At 33.3% G+C, this 26,387-nt stretch overlaps 1 protein-coding gene across 3 annotated transcripts in view; it reads right to left on the bottom strand.

Annotated features, from left to right (window-relative positions):
* The window catches only part of LOC109608601 (1-phosphatidylinositol 4,5-bisphosphate phosphodiesterase epsilon-1-like), a 33,048-nt gene extending 16,954 nt beyond the window's left edge, over window positions 1-16,094 (bottom strand). For all 3 annotated transcript variants that reach the window (XM_049964609.1, XM_020025086.2, XM_049964608.1), the window contains exons 1-2: window positions 15,836-16,094; window positions 943-1,200 (exon numbers count right to left, since the gene is read on the bottom strand). In XM_049964609.1, the coding sequence (XP_049820566.1) occupies window positions 943-1,036 (94 nt within the window). In that variant the 5' untranslated portion in view covers window positions 1,037-1,200; window positions 15,836-16,094. The remainder of the gene's footprint in view (window positions 1-942; window positions 1,201-15,835) is intronic.
* Between the last annotated feature and the right edge of the window lie 10,293 nt (window positions 16,095-26,387).

The following is a 26,387-nucleotide window of genomic DNA, read 5'->3' as shown; positions in this document are numbered from 1 at the left end:
CCTTCTAAATGACGTGAATCGAAATTTGGCACCTTTCTGTTCTAATTGCCCCGTTCAAGTTACCCCGACTAATTTAAAAGTTGTTGCAACTAAATAAATCAGGATGGGAAAAGTTTAATGAGTTAAGGGATAAACAACAAGTCGAGTAACGTTTGCGTGCATAATAACACACATTATTCTCGTTCCCAAACGGCTCTACAGTATATCAAATTTTGTTGGCCACCAGGGAATCTATCTACGTCTGTTTCGTGAAACAATTAATTAATCATGTTTTAAGATGCCCTTCATCCGTTCAACATTAAATTTAATCTTGACCATGTTAATCGTTTTTTGTTACATCACTACAACACCAATGATGGTGAGAAGAGCTGAAGAAAACAAGAAGAAAAAATGGTTGATCGTACATCTTGAAACGCTAGATGATTCAATTATCGTTAATTTAGGATTGTGTGTCGAGCGCAATTTTATTATTAAGTTAATTACACTAATTAACAATATTTCCATAAAGCGCGCCCTTAAAATAATACGACTCATAAAACATGCACCGCATTAACTTAATTAATTTAATTATACCGTCAATATTTAATCTAGTGCATATTCAACATTTCATTTTTTATTTTCCTTAATCAACTTTGTGTGTTATTTTATCGGATTATGATGCGAACAATTCAATTATATATCAATTTTCTCCTTTTCTCTCGTAAAAATTTGAAAACCAAATGATAATTAGGAAAGGACCTCAAGGAATTTACATTTTTAATCATCGTTTACATTTTTCATGAATTAATTAGGCATTGGCATTAGGTCTGTAAACCTGTCTGTGCTAAACCAATTTCATTTTGTAAAATGGTTTACGTACTTTCAGAAATTATAAGACAGAACAGTAGAAAGTAATGTATACTGGCGTATCCGCCAATTTTAACAACAGGTAGAGTGAATTACCGTCAGCGTTGGATAGATGGTGCACATGAATGTCGGGCTGGAGGTCCTCGGTGATTAGTGTTAGCCTGACGGGGCGGGCGCCTAACTCGCGCATTGCCCGCCCAAGGGCCGGGGCGGCGCCGCCTCGCCACCGCTCATGTGTCGCCCCCTCTGACCGTTCCCGAAGCCGCTTCTTGGTCTTCTGCTGTTGTTCTGCTGTTGTTCTGTGCCAAGTCCGCCACCGCAACGCCCGCCCGCCACCACCTGCTTTTCTTCACTCTGAAACAAGATTAGAAACAATTAATTATTTGATTGAAATATTTTCAGTGCACTGAAATCAACAACAAATAATCAAAATTATCCTGAAATTTAACGATTACTTTTGGTCATATTTGTTATTTTTTTAATTTTTATTAAACTTAAATTTAAATAAAAACATTTGAAGAGATTTAATACTTAAAGATGTTAATAACATTGTTGAAGTGAATATTTGTCACAAAATTATATTTTGGATTTAAATTTGTTAGTCATACAAATTAGATTTAATCAAATGATAAGTAGTTTATAGAGAAGGAGAAACATAATCTGATAATCTGGATGCAAAGCGACGTATTGTTAATATTGTGTGGGTCCAGCATTTTAATGGAACGATAAATATGTTGCGTTGCGCGAGGCCAGTTTCGCACTTTGCTTTCTGCACCCTGCTCGCTGTTTCACGGTGTCCCTAATGCACTGATTGTGTCCTGGTAATTAGTTTAACGAAGTACACGAGACCTTATTATGTGCCTGTGTTTTCGAAATTACTTCGGGACGTCCTCCAATTTACGAATATTTTTCTCATCTGTTCAATCAATTTTCAAGAATAATCATTTGTTATAGCTGCAGTAACGTAAGAGACGTAAGTTTGCATCTCGACTGGCTCAAGTTCAATTACATGTTAATTAACAATGTTAATTAAGAAAACTCGTTGACGTAGAAAAAAGTAAACACTGGAGTCGAGTTTCAGTTTCAAAGTTGTGTCCTTTGAGAGTTTACAACTTACTGACTGTTTCAATTGTTTGAAATCATGAAAAATATTCCAAATTTAATCCAAATGATTTTATATTATTAATAATTCTGTATAAATATTATTTCAATTGTTTCTACATTCAATTATTTATTTTTTCTCTTTGACCAGAGCCATTTATTACTTTCCTTTTAATCTTTGTTAATTAATCATAGAGTTGTTAGTCTTGGAGTAAGCAACAAACACGAAATAGCTTTTTAATTATCTTAGATTCATTTTAAAATAGATATCATCGTGACAGAACAGAAGAGCTAAGATGAGAGAAGAATTTATTTAGAGAAAGAGATCGATTTAATTCTCCCAGCTTAATTTTCTTTCCTTTTACACAATAATCCGATTCTTTTTGGAGCGGGAAAAGTTTCTCCTTTGATCTGGGACACCGAAATAAATTCAATCCTTTTCCGATTCACTTCGGATCCGACAGTTTACGTTGTCCCGCGGGAACCGCACTCACTCAGCACTCGTATGCGTATTTAACAGTCGCCAACTTTGGGATGGATACGTGGCACATCTTAATTATCGATTGTCGTTTTTGTGTGTGTTTGTTTTTAGCGTAGGAAAATGTGTTGCCGGGGGCGAAAGCCGCGTTGTTTTATTTGCGGTGTCGGCGCCGGACCCATCAATAATCCCCTTTTTTGCAAACTACGCCCACCTTTGTCGGCTTTCAATTCGAAAATCGGACGGAATATGCGAAGCGAAAGTCACACTCAATTTGGGAACAATTTTTGAGTTTTCTCAAACTATTTACCCCAATTTTATTTGGAGGGTTCGAAACAAAATCACGGTGGAACATAAAAATGCCAATGAATTAAATGTTTTTTCTACAAAATAAACGGAAAAAAATAATTTTGCGCGATTAAGTAATTTCTGTTCTTTTTGTAAATATTCGTGTGGTGTTTATTCCTTTATCGCATCACAACACGCAATCGAAACAAGAGTAGCCAAAATGGCAAAATGAAAATTAATAACCAGCTGTTTGTGTGTGAATGGTCGATTCTTATCTTTTCTCGCTTTTGATGTTTTTAGGCTCTCTTCCTTCAATTTCGGAATGGGCCCAACAATTAAACCGTTTAATGTCTGTACATTGTTCTTTCAGACGACACTCCCGGATCTAATCTGATTTTTTTTGGTTAACGCCCCATAAAATTCGTCAAGCGACAACAAAACGAAATTATCCACCTTCCAAAAGACTGTAATGGCTTTTAGGAAACAACAGCAACGGAACAATTATTTAATTAGATTAGATTAGAGAAATTGTTAAAAGAATCAAATAATCAATTCATTCTGACTTGTCGAATGTCAAAGAGAGAAAAAAGTAGAATTATGTTCGGCACGATTCGGTTTTGTTTCACGTGAACATCGTAAATTTTACGGTACGCCGTGGTTTTATGTGCACTTACATTTTTAATCTTGGGAAATATATAAATCTGTATCTGGAATTGCAACAGAACGAGACGATTTTATTTGCCATTCGACTTTTACTGTTCCTCCTCATTTATCTTGTGCACGTATATTCATACGTTTGTCCTCTCTGCTTTATCTGCTAATGGAGACTGGGAATATCGACAGATCGACGAGGAATTAATAATTCAGGTTGTCTCCGAAGCGAAAAAAGAAAGCGGAAGTGGACAAACATCGATTCCCCCGTTTAATGGTTTCATTACGATAAATCTCCACACAAATCTCCTTCAGAATGGGAGAGAAAGAACTCTCGCCGTTCCCCCTTTTTCTAATGTGTTGTCTTTGATAAAGTGCGGTTCATTTAAAATCCATACATACGCATTAAGCCCGATTTGAGAAGACAATTAACTAACTCCGTATAGGATGTCGAGAATGTCAAAAGCGGAAATAAAATTTATGTTTATCTCGGAATAAACCGAGAGGAATTTTTAGTGGGTCGTAAAGTGAAGAGAATGCATACTCCCTCCGACCCTCTGCGCACAATTAAACTCGAATTGCGGTTATTAAAACGGCGATCATTTTTAGAAAATATCTGTGGATTCAAAATAACGAATAAAAATCACACGCGAAATAATTAAACATTTGGAAAAGAAAATTTGAGAAAGTGACGGATCAAATTCGATTCCCGGTCCAACACCAACAAATAACTCAATTTATTAGAGCCAGAAGAAGAAAAAAAAAAATGGCTGAGTAGCTCGGGCAAATGAAAACAAATGACCGAAAAGAATTTATTGTGTTTTGGCTTGTCTATTTTTATTCCGCCAAATGGTACTATTTAGTTTTATGATGCGCCAAAACAGACACTAACTTATCTTTCTTGACCCGGAATCTGTTATTTTAACCGTATGAAATGAGTGTCAAATGTCGGTGTGTATTGATCGTTGATCGAAGTTGGATCGTATGGTTTGGGTCGGTTGGCTTTCGGCGGACTTTAATTACGTTCCTTTGTTTGACCACTCGATTACCTGACTCTGTGTTTTAAATATTGGTTTGTTTATTAGATGCCGAAATGCAAAAAGGAATGTGCCGATTGTTTCTGTTAAAATTCCTCTGTGGACAAAACAAAAAAGGGACAGAAAAATTGGTATTCGAAACGTTTCCGAAATAAATTTTATGTAAATCGTCGGGAAAATATTAAAGAAACATGGGAAACGTGGCCGGAAACTTTTCCTTTTCATCTAGACCGAAATATCGATTTTCGAAAGGGGAAAAAATCTCCATAATTATGATTGTAATCTGTTTGGATACTATATTAAAATCAGTGCACCGTTTATCTTATCTCCGCCTGTCGAATGTTGAACGTTGTCCTCCCATTTCGATACTTTTCCACAATTTTACGGTTTACTTTACGACACAGATTCATTGGCAATTAATTAGAACTTAGATCTTTAATGAAAGGTTTTAGTTCCGTATGAAAATCCAATTAGAGTAATGATGACATGTGTTGTTGGAAATTGCGGTCCATAATTATGCTAATTTGTGACTTGCCTCGGTCATTATTCACCATTGATACACACTATCAACGTTAATTAAACGTCATTCAATTTAATTGCCGTCACACATATCAAAAATATTAGTTTATCTGAAAAAAATTACTCTCAATTAACTTTCGAAACGACAAAGGACAAAGCTTAAATTGTCTCTAACAAACTCCTCTTAAAACTTTACTCAAACTCGAAGAATAAATATTGAACGAGTCCCAATTAAACTAAATATTATACGAAACTCTTAACTACGTTCAACAATTAATTAACAATTTTATTTAGAGATTAATCCTGTTGGAAAATACTTATAAATTGACTTGATCTCGAATCGATTTGTCGGGGCAATAAACGATCAATTGATCCCTTAATACGAGTTGTTCGGGGTCGGCAAAATCCTCCTCGATAAATATCGAAGCCCGATATTTAGTTTAGGGACGAAGGAAAACGGGAAAAGTAACGTCGAATTTAGAGGGATGAAGGCGATGCAACTTTAATGTTTCGTGCACTCAAATTTCGGCTACCGACATGAATTTTACATTCGAGGTGGAATTCTAAAGTCGCCGAATATGCATATATTTATTTTGTTTGTTTTCATTTTATGTTTTTTACTCACCGAGTTACTTAAAACAGTGGATAAAGACGCCTGCGACAAACAAGATCATTTTTCTTGAAAAAAACTAAATGTTTAACTTATTTGAAAGGTAAGAATTAAAGAACAATGTGGGAAGAGAATCGTTGAAATAGATTAAACCATCATTGATGATTAGGTATTAGAGAATTATTATATTTCGAGGGAAAAAGAGAAAAGATAATTTAATTACAGGCTCCTCATAAATTGAGGAATCGAATAGATCAATCAAAGATTCTGATTTTGTAACGTCTAAAGAAATTAAGGAATCGTTTTACCGTAGGTCATGATTCCCTGAAACATTCGTCGACAATTATTTAAATATTTGTGGATAAGTCACGCTCGCAATCCGAATTTATTTTTAGTTTCTTTCGATTATTCGCCGAATTCCGTTTCGCGTTTTGTTATGCGAACGTTCGATCTATTTATAAAATACGGTACGTCTGAAAATAGGACACAAACAATATCAATCAATTTCTTTTATTGTTATTCGCGTCGTTCATTTTTTGTGCATGTTGTTTCCATGTTTAGTTGTTCCTCTCTCGACTGGGATGCAAAGCAAGTGACTGACACACTTAATAATGGAGCGAAATCCAGAAACGTCTTAAACTTAATCCCGTATTTAATTAGGCATTTCCACCAAAGAGGAGTCGGTTAATAAGACTTAACGTCTGGCAAGTAAACGATAATGGAAGCCACAATTAGACACATTTTAGACCATGTACATATTTAATCTTCCTCATTCACTCATTCACTCTTGCAAACTTGAAAAAATGATGGACGTAAATAAATCATGATTATCTTCATCATGTTTTTCTTCGGCAAAGTTTAACATGTTGCCGAATCCGGTACATAAATTTGTTACAATAAATTTCCAACCGAACAAAGTTGTGTTCGCAATAAAACGGAAATTGAAATTTATTGCGTGAATTAACGTTAAATTTATTAGAAATGTGAAATACGCGTGTGCGGTCCTGAAAGTAAACATTGTTCCGTGTTCATTTTCAGATGAAATTTAACCAATCAACATTTATTTCATTATTTTTATTATTAGTTTATTTTATTTATAGTTTGTGACTTTTTTGTTGTTCGTTAGTCCATGATAGTTGGCAGATGGGCGTCGTTTTCATCAAGTGTTTGCTCCTCGAAAATCTCCACGTCAACTCGTACTGCGAATACATTCCCGTGACCCACATAATCATCTTAGTTATATACATACATCATAATCAATATTAATCAGCTGTCAGTGTAAGTGATTAGGAGAAGAGAAGAGGAGAGAAACCACAAAGCTAAGTAGTCATTAATAAATAATTCCTTTAATTTTTTTCCGGTTTTAATGAAACTGAATTGAATTGAATACTTAAAATTCGTGTACATACTGGCTTTTAGGCGAAATTTTGAAATAAGGTTGATAAAAGCTTTGAACATTGAACTCCCAGAAAATCAAATTTGTCAATCAGGTCATGATTCGGTTTCGATTTTCTAAAACCTAATTATCCTTCCTCTATTTACTTTCGCCGCGACGTTCCATTTTTTCAATAGACCAAACGAAACCGTCAAACAATTTTAATTTAATCGTATCAACTTATTTTTAAATCTCTGTATTTTTTCGAGTTGAAAATGAGAAGAAGAAACTTGTGTAGCGGCGGTGGGAAATCGTAGGAACGCCGCGTCTAAGAGTGATTTGGTTCGTGTGATGGGCTTAAAAGAAAATTACGTCTTTCGGTCCGGGTATTTATTTGATGGGCGGGTTAATGGACCATGTCTACCTGCGTGAATCTTGTTAAAAAAGAGGCCGCAAAGTCATCTCAACGTTTTTTGCTGGCCCGAAATTTTATATGTTGCCATCAAATATTATTTATGAAGCATCTAAAGTCTGTGTAGTGCGAATTTTGGCGGATGCGCCAACGAGTAAATTTGCGGTTAATCGAAACTTCATCTTGTTTGAATAGAGAAAAATTTATCATGATTCATCTTGCTTGAGGATTTGCGGGACGGAAGTAAAGTGATATTAACGATAACTAAGCGACAGAGAAACACTAATGACCCTTACTACCCTCACTCTCACGTAATCGAGTTTCCATTTAGTTTCACTTATTTTCTACTTTTGCTAATAACTTATTTCTCCCTTAAATCAACAGACCCTAAGAAAGAAAAGCGGGGGAGGATTTTGTCGCATTATTCATGATCTTATTATTATTCATTTTTAATGTTTTAATAGTCGGTCTGTTATTTCGCAGATCGATACTTTAGGACACGTACTACAACGCCGCTACATTTGGAACAATCTTAACAAAACCGGGTCAAAATGAAATGCGTAAAACGAGAGCATGCTCAACTCTTTAATTATTTTTTATTTTTTATTGTATTGTAGAAACGAATAGTTTTATGAACATGGTAAATTATTTTACTTCTTTAAGAGTCTGTGAAAAGTTAAATTACAACATATAAAGTAGATGGAGTTTATTTCTTTAGAAAACATGGAGAATCTCATGAATACAAAAGGGTTATTAAAATTTAGAGACGAATCATCATGTTTACATGGCCATTAATTTTATGGATGATTCCCTTTTCAATTTCTTGGACACATACATCGTAACATTCGATTTTTATGAAAAATTCTTTTAATGTGGTATAATAACTTTGTTAATATTTTGCATACGTAAACTTTATAATAAAAACTCATTTCATATTCACCAGTGGAAACAAACAAACAAACAAAGCATTATTTTATGTAGCATAAAATTAGTTTGATATCACGTAATTTTGCATACGGCTATATTCCAAAGGAAAGGTGAAATTGTTGGTTCCATTTAATATTTTCGTTCTTGGTTTTATCTACGAGTAAGAAGAGACGGGGTGAAAGGGACGTTAATAAAAGCCCGTTTTATTACCACTTGGGCCAGGACGTCATAATAAAGTCTAAGACATCTAATTCTCCCGGAAGAGCCGGAAAGAGACCAGAACAACTGCATGATGCAATTCATCATTTGGAATTTTTGTCTCCGAAACTAACTAATGGCATCTTAATTACGCCTACTCTTTCGCAAATCGAACAAAGTGAATCATTTGTGTTTTCGACGCGCTCCCTTCGAAATTAATAAACGTCAGTTTTGTGCTTCGATCGACCGAAACGATTAAGACAATTCCTGTTTAGTTTATTGAACGGACATTTATCTGCATCTTTCAAATTTTAATTCATGTTCTAATTAATATTCATTGTTGGGTTAAGTGAAGGTTTTTGAAAGAAGAGGACAGGATGTGAAGTCAGTGATTAATAAGTGTGTTTCGAACAGGAAACACGGAGTCGTAGAGAAGTGATGAGCAGGAAGTTCGCTCGTTCAAACACAACGTTTATTGGTTGATGTTCCTGTTGATGAAATCTTCGAGGAAAGAACAATAAGCCGAAATGAAATTTGGAACAATGATCGATTGAGTGAGTGTTTGATAATTGGAACTCGATTATCCGGCGATGCTTAAATAAACAATTTCGTTTCGGTAATTACTGATTTATAATCGGCATATGCAAATTTGGTTTGTGCGCGTTCACGTCGGATTGACTCGGACCTTTTTATCGATAGTCGTTTGTCAAACACACAAACAACTAACACAATTAACGCTAATTAATTTAGCTTATTTTATTTTCGAATCGGATCAAAATTAGAACAAGTAGTTGCCAGTATTTCCATTCAGGTTTTTAGGAACGTGTATTTATGTTATTATAGTTTTGGCACGACTCCCCGGAATGGAAATTCCTGATATTAGCCAACTAATTTATTTTCACGTTTATTTCAACCAATTTATATTCGAATTTTATATTTTTTACACTTTGTTATGAGCGAGGACAACTTTCTGAAAAGGAACGACCCAAAAAGACGATGAAATATAAAAGTTCGTCTAGTTAAATAAAAGTCTAATGAATGTCTCAAATAATAAAGTACCGGCGCACTTTTCTTTTTACACCATTTGTGCTTGTGCCAAAATAAGGGCTTCTGCAAGTATTTTATGTGAATGGCCAATAAAACAAATCACTTTTATAAATTAAGTGTTAAAAATGGCGGATGCGTTAGTCGAGTCCTTTTGTTTGGGCCCAAAACAAAAATGGGGCGCAATAAAATTGAATAGGGACAAATAAGGCAGAATCGGTCGGTTGATCGATCGTATTTAAAAAAAGGCACACTTCCATATAAGAAAACGGACGAGATGTAAATATTTAGACGATTTAAAGCGACGATCGGCTGAACACAACGATCTTGAACTTGGACGTTTGACCCTTCCCCGGTCTTTCACTCGTCGCGAGATTCACTTTTTTCTCTGCACTCTTTAAAGGACACACGTGTTACAGACACGTGCACTCGACAACTCGCATAATTTTATTTAATCGAGCAACTTTTATTTGTTCCACAACTTCCACTACGAGACAACTTTAACTTTTTCACGTTACTAAAACATAAACAGCATGATTGATTGATTGTTGATCCAAATACTCAACACAATTAAATAAATGCTAAAACTCATTTTCACAAATTTATTTAATAAATTAATCGATTATTTTTATCATTTTAATTTATAAATAAAAGTGCATTTACATAAATCGATCAGAAACTCTATTTTGACATTTGTGTTGAAATTGCTCAGTTGGAAGCGATTTTAAAACATGTAGGTTCGTAATATGGGTCAAAACCGATACAATCTGAACACACATATTTTAATAATTTTAACTTTCAAAGCAAAACCACTTTTATTAAAAGTAGAAAAATGAAAATAGCTTTTGTTTGTTTACGTTTCATATGCAAAACGCGCTTTTTATATTCAAATAGTAAAAGAGGTAAAAATAGAGAAATATTATTTGTTAAATCTAATAAGTAAATTTTAATTTTGAATTGATCGGAGAACCTTGAACTTTTGTGGGACGATAGATTCATTTTTCAATCACGCATTCTTTCGTACTACGAACGTTGGGATGGATTATTTATCAGATTAACAACGAAATTGATCGCAACTCTCCCCTCATTCCCGACGAGAACACTCACAACATCATTTATTCATATTTCGATACATTTTTTATCGATTCAGAAAAGGTCGAATTATTCGATTCGATTGATTAGCAACAAGGAGAGATAAATTAATTATCCTCTCGCATATTTAATTAAACAATGCAAATTGTATTTTCGCCTTTGATGTCCGGATATTAATTGTGCATCCGGTTTCCAAATTGATATTGATACTGATATTGAGCTTCAGGTAATCCAATTTCTCTCCTAACAATGCGCCACTAATCAAATTTATTGTTACACGTTTTCAAACGCAACAAATTCGATTTAGGTTTATTAGTTCCGGAACTCTGCACTCGATTTGACACTTTGCAACTGTCACTTAATTAAACCGATGAGGTGTTTAGCCCTGTTTTTCGTTCTGGTCGTTTTGAGTTTCGGACACGAATTTAGGTGTAGAGACGGCTTGAAAATAAAGCTGGACTGTAACGTGTGCTATTGTCAGAACGAAACGTTGATTTGCACGAGAAAAATCTGTTTGCGAGAGACGCAAATCGACCAAATTCAAGAGGACTTTGGATACGTTCTTCCTTAAGAAAGCGAGAAAGCAAGGAAGGTTTCAGAGTGGTGAGAATCGTCGTTCCTAAATAGGAAACAGTTGCCAAACATAAATGTAATCGTTTTTCAGACACGGAATCCGACCTTAACAAATCCCGTGTTTTGTGGAAAGGAGGAAGGCGTCAGAATTTATTTGAGAGGAACACAATGTGCCAACCGAATAATAAAGGAAGCTGAACAACATGAGATCAGGTTCAAGATCGATGCATTAACTTTTTTTGCTTCCTCTCCGTTGTCCGATTATCTCTCGTTATAATCCATGGAAAGAAGTTTGAAATTAGCAAGTCTCGTCCATTAAAATGACATTCCGATTATAACTCGGCTTACTGTATACACAAGTGTTTCTATTTTGGAACCGCAACCGTTCGGCTTTTCAATACGGATTTGCGTACACCTAACCCAATTCAAACCGAAATTAAGCACTTCCAAATAAATATCGGTCTGCTAATTTTGACGCGATATGGACGATTTATGCCTTCGATATCGATAATTCGTCTTTCAACTTGGAACAGACAACGAACATAACTCGCAATTAAACCATAACAACGGATCATAAATCACGTTTCCCAATATATTAATCAAATGATTAATTATGATATCGATATTTTACGATTCATCAAACAAAACAATGTGTACTTTTTGTTAATAAGAAAACATGTTGAGATTATTGTCCCAAATTGTCCTGAAATCTTTCCGTTAATCCTTGACTGTATAAAAACTAGTCTAGACAATCGCCGAATAACTCTAATTTGTTTTCGTAGGCTGATTCAACTTGATTTTAATAATATTAATGAAATTAATTGTGGCTAAGTAAGTTGTGTAATGATGGTTTATATTTAAGCTTACCGATTTTGATCAAGTCACAAAACAACAATTAATGTTCATGATTTAGTTTACACTGATAAATCGAAACGATTCGAAAGGTTTATATACACATTTGTTATGGGGTAGCTTATTGAACATGCGCAATTAATTAACCCCATTCTCCACCAAGTTCATTATTTGTTTATCAACAACTGCCGGTTTTTAAATTGTGTCCTTTTTCGGCACGGATATTTCCCCGAGGAACAAACTCGTCTCCTCGCCCCCCTTTTACTTAAAACATCCCGTAGTCAACATTTGTGGAAATAACGGGAGACAAAATAGAGAAACTTATTTCAGGTTCAGACCATAAAATTGAGAGGCGACTTTTTAAATATGAATGGCGAACATAATTCCGCTTTTAGACGTTTTAAAAAATTAACCCCCGCACATGAACCAGGAGTAGCATAAATGCAGCTCGGAGCTGCCCATTAAATTACCCATTAATTGATTTAATCATAATTGTTCGTAATAATGATGAAACGATGTAAATTGTAAACGAACAATTTCTGTTCCATTGTTTAATCAGAGAGTACATTAAAATATTTTTATGTGCATTTATGATAATTGAGATGTCCAGAGGGAAACATGACAATATTATTAACATTAATCAATTCAATTGCATATTTTTGTGTTCATCAAAAGAAAAAACATGGAATTAGCACAAAAAGTGAAACTGTGGCGCCCTTTTCTTAATGGAAACAACGTCACATCAATTAAAACATTCATTTTCGACCGATGGAACCGGAAACTTGTACGTCCACACGTTTTATAATTTCGATCATTAAGCATTCCATTATGCAATTAATTTAAAAAAATGTGACAAATTATTAGTTTTCTGTAATATTCGTCAGTAATACGAACATCTAAAACTATTTATTATTTATTAATTTATTTTAAGAAATAATCAGTATTCAGTCTTAAAAATACTTATTGGAATGTGTAACAAAATATTTATTTCATTAACATTTTCTCAAGATTTTCTAAATATATATTTTAATAACTATCCGAATTTAAAATTTTACTTATGTATGTTAAAAAATAAAGTCAGTATTTAGAATTAAAAAATACCTATAGTATGTCTGATTGAGTGACAAAATATTAATTTTCTGCTATTTGTGTCTGTTTTATTTATTTATTTTTTTTTTTTACGTTTTCAAAATATTTTATTTCTATGATTGATGCGATAAGGAAGATTGAAAAAGTTACGACCATAAATCAATTTGTTGTAATTTGATTTCGAATACTTTGTTGTATTTTACGTTGAACAGTTCTCGCTTTATTTTCAGACACACTCGTAAACTTTGAATCGTTTATTGATGTCCGGTCACAAAAATAACGAAATTCATCAAAGTTGGGAGAAACGAAATGGAAACGTGAATATGTGTTATGAAGAATATTACTTGATTAATTCCCATAAATAGGTGGAGGGATGAAAAAACGTGCACGTTTCAGCGGTGATAGCAACGACAATTAATTTTGATGCCGCCAAATGAAATGCAAACAAGGCGTTTAATTTTAGTTGAGTGTGTTGTGTAGTGTTGTGTGCAACTGGATTGCGTGTCCCGACTCGTGTTTATTACCATGTTTTCTTCCATTAGTTAATCGAAAATTTCATCTCGGTTTCTTCTTATTTTGCCATTTCTGTCATTTTATCAATCCAGTCAATCAATTGTTTTGTTTCAGTATATGCATCTTTGGCGGTATTTCAAAGGGTCAGGTAACATGGGAAATGGGAAACGGGGGCGAAGAATGCAATTAAAACGACTGGTAAGTTGTTGGATAAAAGGAAAACAGATTTCTGAAATTCCAGCCACTCGTAAAGAGCACTTTAAAATGCAGCCGACACTTTTGTTGGTCTGTGTTTCCATTTTCGTAAGATATGTTCCTCCCACGAAGGTAACCGATATAAAAATCAACGACGTCGTCAAAGTAAAGAGTAAATAGAGAAATTTCGGCATAACGGGGCGGCAGTGGCGGCGGCAGTGGCGGCGGCAGCAAAGTGGAACTAACGTTCACGTAAAAGCCGATAAAAGGCGCGTTCAATCGATAAATTACTTCCACGCATTTTAAAACGAATTACCGTCAAGAGTTTCTCCGCTTCTCCACTTGTTTTACGCTTCTCTCGGACCGCATTTTCCTTCCATCCAATCGATGTACTATACATGTTGGCTTTGTTGAAGTATCTAATTAATTCTTTCATTTCTAAATTTATTCCCGACTAATTTCATTTTACGAGTACACGTGCTCATAAAGCTAAAATTTCCAAATCAACGTTCAACTAGGTAATTATGTTTATAAAAAACTTGTGTGTATCATTTTGAAAACCCACTCGAACCAGTTGATTTCTTTCTCTTTTCATTTTGTTACATTAAAACATGATATTTATTTATGTCGGATCTAATTGCGAATTTGCAATGCGCGTGGGAATTTTGTGCGAACAAATTTTATTTACAAACTCAATCTATTTATGTTTATCAATCAACGGGATAATAAGAATTTTTTCAATTCGGTCGGTGCATTCGCCATATTTTGAAGGCTAATGTCAATTCAATTAGTTTACAGACAACGAGACATCTTGGATGCTGACAAGGTCCTAACTAATTAAACCATACGTGTCAGTTCCATTAGAACATACCAAGAGCAACAAGCAAATATTGATAGCACAAACATGAACTGTTTCCGTCTAAATTGCCTCCCCGTATATTTACCTACGTCCCGTTGCTGCGATGGCAAACAAAGCAAACGGGAACACCGACTAATTAGCCCATAATCAATCAATCGGTTCTGCTCAAAGACAATCAAAATACTGATTTGTTCGAAAACTGATGAAAAAATTCATCGTCTTTGTGTTTGTTATGAAGTTTGGTACATAACAAAAGGATCAAATGGAAATACGTATTTCCATCGAATCCATTATTCATTTCTCTTGAAGGCGCAAATTTTTACAAAAAAAATTGAATATTTTGGTAATTTTAAATAAAAAAATTGTTTGATTGTTAATGAATACGTTCGCATTGAAGATATATCTAATCAAGTAACTCGATGACCATGAAAGAAGTAATTCAAAGTTAAATTGAAGAGAGAATTTAGTTTGGCACAAAAAGAGAGTAGTTATTTAGGTGGCGATGTGTTGTTGACAAAATGAAGGAGCAGCAACGTAAACACGACCCTTTCTAAATATTTACCACCGAATTCAACGTCTTTTTTTTCTATGACTGAGAGAAAAATTTATAAAAAATAGGCAAAATGTACCATTTCATTGAATGAAAAAAATTATTTTTTTAATTTTATTTTATTTTAAATTAAAATAAATAATAATTTAAAAGTCATATAGAAACAGATTGACCTGTAATAACATAATTCATAATTAAAAATATTTGTCCATAAAATTAACATTAAATAGAAGTATAGACAAGGTAATAGTTATTATTAAAATTCGATGTAAATGACACGCGTGTGTTTTAATCAATAAATGGATTTACAACACAAAACTATCAATTCCATTTATCCCCTTTATCCCCTTTCCTGTGTTTCTGTATTTTCATAATTATCCAGTCTAAGCTAACCATAATAATATTTCAAATTTATTATTTAAATCACGAATTACGTTTAAAAAATCAAATAATATTTTTAAAGTGTAATCATAATTTTCTATTAATACAAAAAATAATTTTTATATTAATTTTTTGCCAATACTTACTTTAATTAAAACGAAAAAAAATAAAATAAAAATGAATATTTGTGTAAATTTAAATAAAATAGACGTTAAAAATATTATAATAAAATAAACAAGACTTACATAGAGGCGACGAATGTTGTTGGATAATGTGTCTTCGTGACAGAGCGTATAGAGCGGATAGAGCGGACCGAGTGGCACGTGATGCGCGCGACGCACTCCGACCAAACCGTTTTCCCCAAACTCCAACGCTGCAACGTCTGAACGTTCAGAGTTTTCGGTTGGACACCGTGTGTGTGTCGGCTGCGTTCACGTTGGCGTTGACACGATCAGAGATCGGAGGATCAGAAGGCGCAGAAACGATGCAGTCCGCGTCCCGACACTGACTGGCGGTGGCGGTGGCGTCGCCGACGTCGCCGCTGTTCCTTCCGCCGCGGCGCCGACGCGTTCCCCACCTACTCCCACACCGGCGCGCCGGCTCCGAGCTTTCGGGAGTCGCGCGCACGTGGGCGACTCTATCGAATACGTTGCTGCTGCTGCTGCTGCTGTACCTGTCTCTGTGGCTGTGGTTGTTCATCTGATCATTTGCTTGTTTATTGATGATTTCCTCATTGAAAACGTTCCTTTATTTCCATTTAAATAGTATTAAAATTATCTCCTCCAGTATTATAAGAATTAATTTTAATTCGATTTTTAAAGACAAACTTACCATATTCAGATAAAATCATTGAATCCCGAAATTATTTCAGAATAGCAAATGTTTATTTATATCAATATAATACAGTATTTATATAATATTGAGGGAGAACAATTTTTATATATTTTTTACTTTGAATATTTTTACATTTTTAGATTTCTGAATTGATTATATTCAATCAATTCTACGACTATTTAATTTTTTTGGAGCTATTTATTAATCAATAAGCATTCAGTAATAATTTATTTTTTTTCTAATCTATTAATTTTTAAGTTCCATTCTAAATTCAATTATACATAAATTTCAATTATGAATCATTTAACGTATGAAACAGACCAATTATAAATGGGTTATTTTATTTTATATCAAACTGTAGGTATACTGTATTCATTTAATTGTTTTCTGTTAGGTCCGATCATTTCGAGTTGATCACCGCCATAAATTAGAGAAAAATTTACAGACTGAGTTTCGACCTAATTTTCGTCAAATGTTTATTTATATCAATATAATACAGTATTTATTAGTATTTGGCAAATTTAAATAGGTTAAATCATTGTATGAGATCGAACGGATGGAAAAATTGTAAAGAGACTTTGTCGTTTTATGATTCCAGTTCCAGTTATACGGCAATAAACTTAGAATCCCTAATAAATTCCATAAAAATCTATCCTATCCAATTTATTTCCAAACATTCCAAACAAAAATTTTACTCAAATAATCCATAATAACATTCCTTTTAAAAGTTATCTTATCTAAACAGTTTTAATGCTGCTCATTTAAAAAGTAACTTACTCTTTAAATGTATCATATTCATAAAATAGGTTAATTGATTGTACATGTAAACATTAAACATCCATTCTAATTACCGCTTCCAACAGTAAAATAAAAAACATAAATTATAAAAACAAAAATACACTGATAAGGATTCAATATTATTTATTACTTTTATTTAAATTTAGAATGACAAATTTATATAATTGAATCTTATTTATAATAGTCCATAATAAAATTATTGTTAAAAAATTTAGTCAAATGTAATGTTTTTTTCATTTTGATCCTTCAAATCTATTGGATCTTTGCTAAAAAAGGAATAATAATAAAGATTAACAATAAATGCCGAGATAATCTTCTAAAATGGGTAATTTAATTGTTGTAATCGTTTCTGTTTGACGATATAAAATGTGTTCTCGTTTATTACCTAGCAACAACGTATTAAGTTGGTCCTGTAATAAAACCGAACAACGGGCAGAGAAGATTTGGGTCAAGACAGGATCAAAAATTTCGGCTTCAAATTCTGAAGTATTCAGACCTACACCTACAATACAGGATATCCATTCTGTAGGAAATGAGGAAAACCAAAACAAGAAACAACATTTGCATTTCTACATTCGAAATGCATTGAAATGTTAATCGTAATTGTTTCAGCTGCGGTTAAATATTCATGCGATTCTCTGATTTGGCACCACGCAACAAACGAATAGTTTCCTCCTGAAAGTCGTTTACATCATTTAAATATTTCCGTCTTAGTGTTGTTGGTTCGACGCCCCAACAACAAATAAACAAACAAATGTGTAATAATCGATTAATTGACCTTCCCTCTTCGGAGGAAAAAAGGGGCAAACACTCGAGTGGCAAATATTTGCAAATTAAACGGATATCGATCCCGAGGACGGGAGAAGCCGGGAACTGTACGTTCCCGAATTATTTACTAATACAAAAATTTGTATTCAGCGAAACAAACATTCAGTATCCGAGGTCGGAAATTCTCTCCAACTCTTCGGTTCTCCGACTCTCTGGTTATCCAACTCTGCGTTTTCGCGACGAATAACACTGAATACCAAATTGGATCCAGTTAATAACTATTTTTTTTTGTTTTTCAACTACTTTTATTCCGTTTAGTGTTATTAAACTGAATCACATTTTATCGTGATTAAACACTCTTACATAATAATAATAAAATTATTATTTTTTTATAAAATATAGGTAATCATTATATTTCATTAGATATGACATAACTTTTATGATACTCGGTATATAAAATTGAAATGTGATATAGATAAATAATATTGAGGGAGAACAATTTTTATATATTTTTTACTTTGAATATTTTTACATTTTTAGATTTCTGAATTGATTATATTCAATCAATTCTACGACTATTTAATTTTTTTGGAGCTATTTATTAATCAATAAGCATTCAGTAATAATTTATTTTTTTTTCTAATCTATTAATTTTTAAGTTCCATTCTAAATTCAATTATACATAAATTTCAATTATGAATCATTTAACGTATGAAACAGACCAATTATAAATGGGTTATTTTATTTTATATCAAACTGTAGGTATACTGTATTCATTTAATTGTTTTCTGTTAGGTTCGATCATTTCGAGTTGATCACCGCCATAAATTAGAGAAAAATTTGCAGACTGAGTTTCGACCTAATTTTCGTCCCTTTTCATAACGAAGCGAAACAAAGTTACGGACGAAACTGGAACAGGAAAAACTTTTAAATTATGCAGGATATAGAAGAAAAACAATGGCACACGTTTAAACCATATGTTACATTTTCATTTACGTTTCGAAACATTCGAAATGATTTATTCCCATACCCTAATTTATCACTAATAGGAAAAGATAAACGAAAGCGGTTAACGAACTGGTTTCGGTCACCTGATTCAAACACACGACGTCGAATTGGTGTAAAAAACGGGACAAACGCCCAACGCCCAATTACCATCACTTTAATCCTTGCAATATGTAAATCAGTCCTTTGAAATGTAAATGTGGCAGGGAAGAAGGGGTGGACGGTGGATGTGTTTTATTTTTCACAAATTATGAATTGGAACAATTGAATAATAATAATAACAAAATGAAAGGAAATTTGAGAAAATGTTGCAAAGTGGCTTTTTGGTAAATTAAACGTATCAGACGGAACATTTCGGGTCTATTGTTCAGCAAACAACTTCAATTAATGTTATGGCAATTGAAGTTGAAGCTTAGAAAGTGGAAACCTAAAGTTTGCCTCTCACTAATTTAACAATCAATGTAGATACACTTTTGTTTGGTTTGAACCAAACTAACAGGGAACGACATGACTTTAATTCGTAAACAAACACGTGTACAATTTGCATAAAAATTAGCAGAAAATAAATGTTGACTTGTATACATTTTGTCGTTAATAAAAAATGGAATTTAAATAGGAAAATTTACGTTTATTTTTTTATAATCATACATTTGGAAATTGTCTTTATGATTGTGTAGTAAAAGAGTGAGAAAAATGTAACTGATAGAGTATAATATTGATAGAGTTCACGAATATCGTCTCTATTTACTCAATATTATTAATTAACGTGACAACTAAATCAAACACACGACCGCAATTAGAATGACGGTTCGACGTTAATCAACTGGGACAATTGTACTAACACGGTTATCAAGACAAATTATCGTAGTTGGAGCTGTGGCTGTGGCTGTGGCTGGTTGGTAATAACCAGTAGTAGCCTCACCTCGAAGGTATATTTTCGAAAGGCGCTGACCCGGACTAAACACATCACAATGATGCAAAACAAAGGACACGGGACACGAGACACGGGACACGGAATGGAGGGAATCTCTTTGCGAATCATGCGGTCGAAATGTTGCCGTTTTTCAATCCAACCCAATGAGTCGAACAACCGGTTTCAAAGGAAACGACGCCGAAACCGTGGAAAGTGTCGCGATGCGTCGCCCCGCGTCGCACGCACGGTCAATTGACCTTAGCGCTTTTTCAAAAAAGGAAAAAACTTGATAATAACCAGGCAAATTCACAAGTGGTTAATCAAAGAGTGCGGATCAAAGTGTCTAATCAAATTGGAGTTCAATCGGTCATAATGTGCATAATTTCGGGTCGGATCATTGGTCAAACGAACACACAACCCTTCTTTAAGCTCACACGTGTGTGTGTGTGTGTGTGTGTGTGTGTGTTGGTTTAATGCGTCGAGACGCCGCAAAGGATTTGAGGGACGCTTTCAGGGTGTTATTGCGCTTCAACGACGCATCAGCGTTTAATCAACCGCTCATTTTCCGGGGACGGAGCACAAACTCCGGAGTTCCCGATTCTCGCCCATTTGTTTCTAACTTGTATATTTATAAATATTTTCTACTAGAATTCCTTTAAATCATTTCATTTCCTTATGACAGATTTAAAGGAATTTTTAATCATGTGTCGACTGAAATTATAACAAATTTTAAATTGGTTAATACAACCGCTGTTTTGGAACTATGATTCCACGACCAAATGTGTTGTGTATTCGGTTTAACGATTCCAAATCCAAAGCAAATCGTATCAGCATCACCTCGATGTGTTCCACCATATGTTTACATTATCCAAAGCAGACTTAAATTCTGGAACAGAATCGTTACAATGATTATGCATAATCGCAAACGTAAACATATTTCATACATTTTTTATATATCAATTATGCACAATCCACGGTAAGTCGTTATTGACGAGCAATCTATCAAAATCAATCAATCATGTCTCAATTCTAACAATTGAGACATAATTTTCAATTTACTCTGAAAAGTTTGTTCATTTTGAATACACGAACCTGAATATTTCAATTAATTCATTTTAATATATTACTAAAATATTCAATTTCGAAATTTTAAATGAGGAAGAAAATTAAGATTCGTATATTTTATATTTATTTGAGAATATCTGAGAATATTTGAGTGTATAAAATTTTAGAATCAAACAACTAAAAATAGATCAAATGTTGTTTTTTTTAATGATAATTTTTTCTTCTTTATGTCTCTCATTTTAATTTATCAAGATGTGAGAAAAAAACTCTAACTCAAATGCTTAAAAAATAATTATATGTGAATTCAAGTTTGTATATTTTTGATATATTGTTTTATGTTAACCTTTGACCTCAAGAGTGTAAGTGCAGGGGGAGCAATTAACCCGCTCAAACCGCTCAAACTGCTCAACCAGTGTTAAAGTTGGTAAAACTCGACCCCGGACTTGTACCAACTCTGAATACTAATTGTTCTTGAATAAAACATTCCTAGTCCAAATTTTAAATATTGTTCTTTAAATTTTTCACGATTTGCTGTCTTTCTTTCTATGTTTTCACCTTCAGATTAATAATGGCACATAATTAGATATGTTACATGTATCCCAAATATTAAGTTAGCCTTTTTGACAAGCGTGAGTCGCAAGTCGATAAGATTAAAAGCCTCCATTTCGGGTTTACACCTGTTTCAATTCGGTGATGGAGTTATCGAAGATCCTGTTCGGTCATAAAAACCACCACCTCCACCACCACCGTCTGCGTCGAACGAAAACTTTTAGTTAAGGGTCAACGGTAAAACTTTTCTCCAACAAGTCGAATGACTCTATTGATTCTCATCAAAAACTTTACGTAATCTTACTGTTATATGATCATTAAAAATGGTAACTTTGAACATTCCTTATGCAAAATGTATCATCATTTATTTAATTTTTAATTAACAATATTTAATAATTTAATGATTTTACTCATTTTTTGTTTGTCAGATAAAATTAAAAAAATGTTGGAAACATTTGAAACAATCTAAACGAAAGTTACAGCCCCGTCATAATATAATAAATGTGGGTAATAAATCTTTGACCGTGCAACAAAGATAAAAATTTTACGCCTTTTATCAACACTTTTTCTTTGAACCAAAACCGACAACATTTTAATAGTTTAATAGTGTTTGTTACTTCTATCGCACTTTTACATTGTTGTCTTTTGACCATGGTAAAGTAAAAAATTTAATATGGGAATTCGAGTTGAACAAATCCGACGATTAAAAGTTCAATTTTGAGAAATGGAATCAAAATATGCGGTTTTAACCAATCATAGTTGAATTCCAGGAGGATTGGTTAAACACGATTATCATGCGCTTGTCTATAAAAATATTCAACGACAATGCAAACACGAAACGTATTTGTATATCATTATAGTTCGCCAATTTTCTCCCTTTTTCTCTTAATTATTTGTTCTGTCCCGCAAAACTAAAAGCGACAATTAACAAACAGTAACTGGGAATCTGTCTGTTTCATAATTGAACTATCAATTGAAAAACGGAGACAATAAATATATCAAGAACGTGCGTGATTAACAGAAATATATTTCAAATTGAGTTGGATCTATTAATTAGTTGACTTTTGTCAATAATTTTTATTATTCAATTATGTCATAATTAATTAATTTAATGATTTTAAAAAATCAAAGAAACAAAATTAATCCAATTAAATTATATATCATTAATTCTCTTTCAATATTTTTTATACTGATTAACATTTTTCATATTACTTAAATACAGTGTATTTGAATTACTTAAAAAAAAATAGAAGAAATAAACGAATGTAATAGAAAATATAATAAAATTCTCAACCAGTCCAAATAATAATTTTACACCTTAAAACTTGTCTTGAATATGTGGAAATTAAGGAGCACTAAAACCTGTACGAGTGTTCAAATATTTTCAGATGTACAGACTCGTATGATTAATTTTTGATAAATTAATCAAATTTTAAATCAGATGTTAATGTATACAATTGCTTTGTAGTTAATTTTAATATATTTATTCTAAAAGAAATTTTACTCAATTATTATCATGTTGATAATTAAGAATTATATTCTTATGATACGAAAGTTGCACTGTTTTTTATCATATCATATTGGTCATTAAATATAAAACTTATAATTTAAATATTTAACAAAATAAATCAAGCTATGAATAACAAAAATAAACGTTAAAATATATAATTGCAAATATTGTAATATGTATTATAATTATACAAGTGGTATTGAAGTAAAAACAGAAACAGTAATAATGTAAATAATGTAAATGATTCTGAATTCTAATTGTAAGTGTAGATATATATTTGTGCGTAGTATTCGTTAGTTCGTGTTTTCTAAAAGTAATATAGAAATATTTTCGCATATTTACCAAATTTATAGCTACAATATTTTCATGTTAAAACGCAAGTTATACGAACGTTTTCCACTTTTCCATTTTCCTTCGCCTATATTTTCGTGGATGCGAAATTTAGTGATTTATCTTTGCCGGAAACAATAAGTTGCCGAACTTAAGTCGCAGCTACATTCCGCGAACAAACGTTCAAACGTTCCAACAAATTACTTTCCAATAAAATCAATAAGCGTAAAACACCATGGAAGAGAGACGTTTTGAGGAACGGACCCATCCGACCATCAATCCACTCTTTGGATTGAGTGGTCGTTCAACCCTCGTTTCGATCGGGTTTCTTACACACTAATTCCCTGATTTTGTGATTTAGTGTCCGTTGCGGTGATTTAAAACGCCACCATCAACAATTAATTTGCCACCGGATGGGGTTTCCTCACTGCTGCTGCTTAACTATTCCTCTCCCATTGATTAACGTCCATCAATTTCATTCGTTTACTATTAACGAATATGTTTATTTGGAAATGGTGAACGCCCAATATTTCTTTGAACGTGGTTATTGCAAACGACTCTTGACATTTATATTGAAAACAGGAGAAAAGGCCAAGTTATCCGAAACGGTTTAACGCTTTACTCTTGAAATTGAATTGTTTTCGATGTCTCCTGATCCAAAGATAAAACGCTGCACCTTCAATTAATAGACAAATAAAATTGTTCCATTTAACAGAATTAATATCGATTTTGAAGAATGGCTAAACGCGCCAGTAAAAACAAGGAAATGTAGAGTGTAAAATAAAAGATAAGGGAATGGTGGTGCAACACACGACGGTATTTAAAGAGCCCGAAACAATCTGAATGAGTCCGGGAGTCGAACACTTTTACCATAACAATCGAAGCTGAAACACTCGCTTTTTCTTTTGCACAGAATCACAGAATACACGGTTGTAGCAGGCAGTTTAATATATAATTCGACCTGAATAAGTTTAAGTGTAATTCAGGTCACTGTCATATTAAAATCTACTTTTCACGATGGCTCTTTAAATTATTAATTCCGACTAATGCATATTTACAACATTAATGTCGAATGTTGGGAATGAAATTGAACGTTGCAAGTTGCCTTCCAACCTTCTATTCGTGCCATTATCGATCCATCTCTCATCTTCGCTCATGAGATGAGATTTCCAAAATTCACCTTTCACACATACTCACATACATGTACACTTACACTTACTTACGTTTTTATTTGTTTTATTTTATTTCAGTCATTCATGAAAAAAGGTTCAACTTTACACTTAATCTATCAGTGCGGAAAAGCGGTACAGTTTTCAAACACGGAAACTTTGACGAGGAACATACACATTCCGGTTTTTACCTTTCCATTATCGACGCTATTACCTATCCACACGCCAACTCTTTTCAACTCTGCAAACTTAATAACCCAAAACAAAATGAATGTCGAGTTTAGAAACGGTGTGTGACCGATTAAACTCAGCATGAGATATAAATGTAGTTGTAGTAGTAAAAGTGAGCCGAATATTGAATAAGTAAGTAAGTTAGAGAGCAAGAATTGAGAGACAAGAGACAAGAAGATGTGTCGGTTGTATAGTTATAAAAGGGGGTGGTCCTCTCCGCTTTCCCGTGATTAAGTTAGTGCCAAGCGTAGGTACGTGACGAACTACTTATTTACTTAATACTTTATGCAGTTACATCCTACTTCCTAATCACTCGCAGATTCACCGACTTTACCAACTTAAACATAAGCCCAGCCCTAAACTGCCCCAACTCTTTCCCTCTACATTTAATTATGATAATCGCATGGTTCGTATTTTTGTGGAAGAACCTCGGGGAGCGACAACGCGGGATGAGTGACCCAAATAATTGGATCGGTTCGGTTGTTGGCATTGCTATCGATTCCGTACCGATTCGACGGGATATGATGTGTGTATGTGGGTCAGAGTAGCAGTCCTGCACCTGTGCCATTTTTATTCATTTCATTCAATATATTTACCTTTCGAGGAACAGAAACTTAATATCAATTTAAAAAGGGTAATTACGAGTTAGACATATTAAACATTTGAATATGAATGGAATAGGGAATATGGAAATACAGATGGTTGAAAGAAATTTGAAATTCAGATGTGACCGTGTCGCCCGCAAATTGTTGTGTTTCAACAAAACATACTCTACTAAACAGTCAACGGTTGTATTAGAAAATAAAACTTTCCAAAATAAATATATAAACACAAAAGTCGATTCTGAAAATCGGTTCAAAAATTATAAAACAATTAATTTGAGTCCAACAATTCTTAGTTGGACTCAAAGTTTTAATTGAATCATTTTTTTAATGATCAATATAATAATATAATAATATAATCGTATAAACACATCCGTAATTAGGTTTCTAAAATGTGAGGAATGAAATTAGATCAAACCAAAGACAAACATTCATCGGGAATTTACATATATTAAATTGCAGAATATACAAATCCCCATTTACTACTATTAATGTTCAATTTACTGAACTCGTCAATCTGTTCTCATTCACGATATCAATTTCAACATATATATATATATATATATATATATATATATATATATATATATATATATATATATATATATATATATATATATATATTATTGTTATTTTAAAATGAAACAACACTCTCTTTAATTATGAATGGTGTGATTTATATTTAAGTATCGACACAAGGTAATAAAAGTGTCGCGCACTCTGGGAATCCAAGATTCGTCCGGATTCCCGGCACGGGACCTCATAAAACGACGGGAGATCGAGACGTGAACGGAACCCCAATCCGATTCTAATTGGACATCTGTCCGGCTCTGCTCTTTTATTTGCACCACTTGCCTTCCATCTTTAACTATGCAAATCGTTCCTTTTTCCCCTCTCCTTCCTCCTCCTCCGTTCCTTCATTTATTTCCGCCAACTAATAAAACTAATCATCTCCAAACTTTTGTTTTGCACTTTTCTGGGAGAAACGGGGGAAAGTGTCAAGGTCGTGTTAAGTTATAAGGG

Source organism: Aethina tumida, chromosome 3 (genome assembly GCF_024364675.1).
Source record: "Aethina tumida isolate Nest 87 chromosome 3, icAetTumi1.1, whole genome shotgun sequence".
In the NCBI taxonomy this organism is placed as follows: Eukaryota; Metazoa; Arthropoda; class Insecta; order Coleoptera; family Nitidulidae; genus Aethina; species Aethina tumida.
The sequence above is the reverse complement of the archived record's forward strand: the minus strand, read 5'-3'. Positions and strand labels throughout refer to the sequence as shown.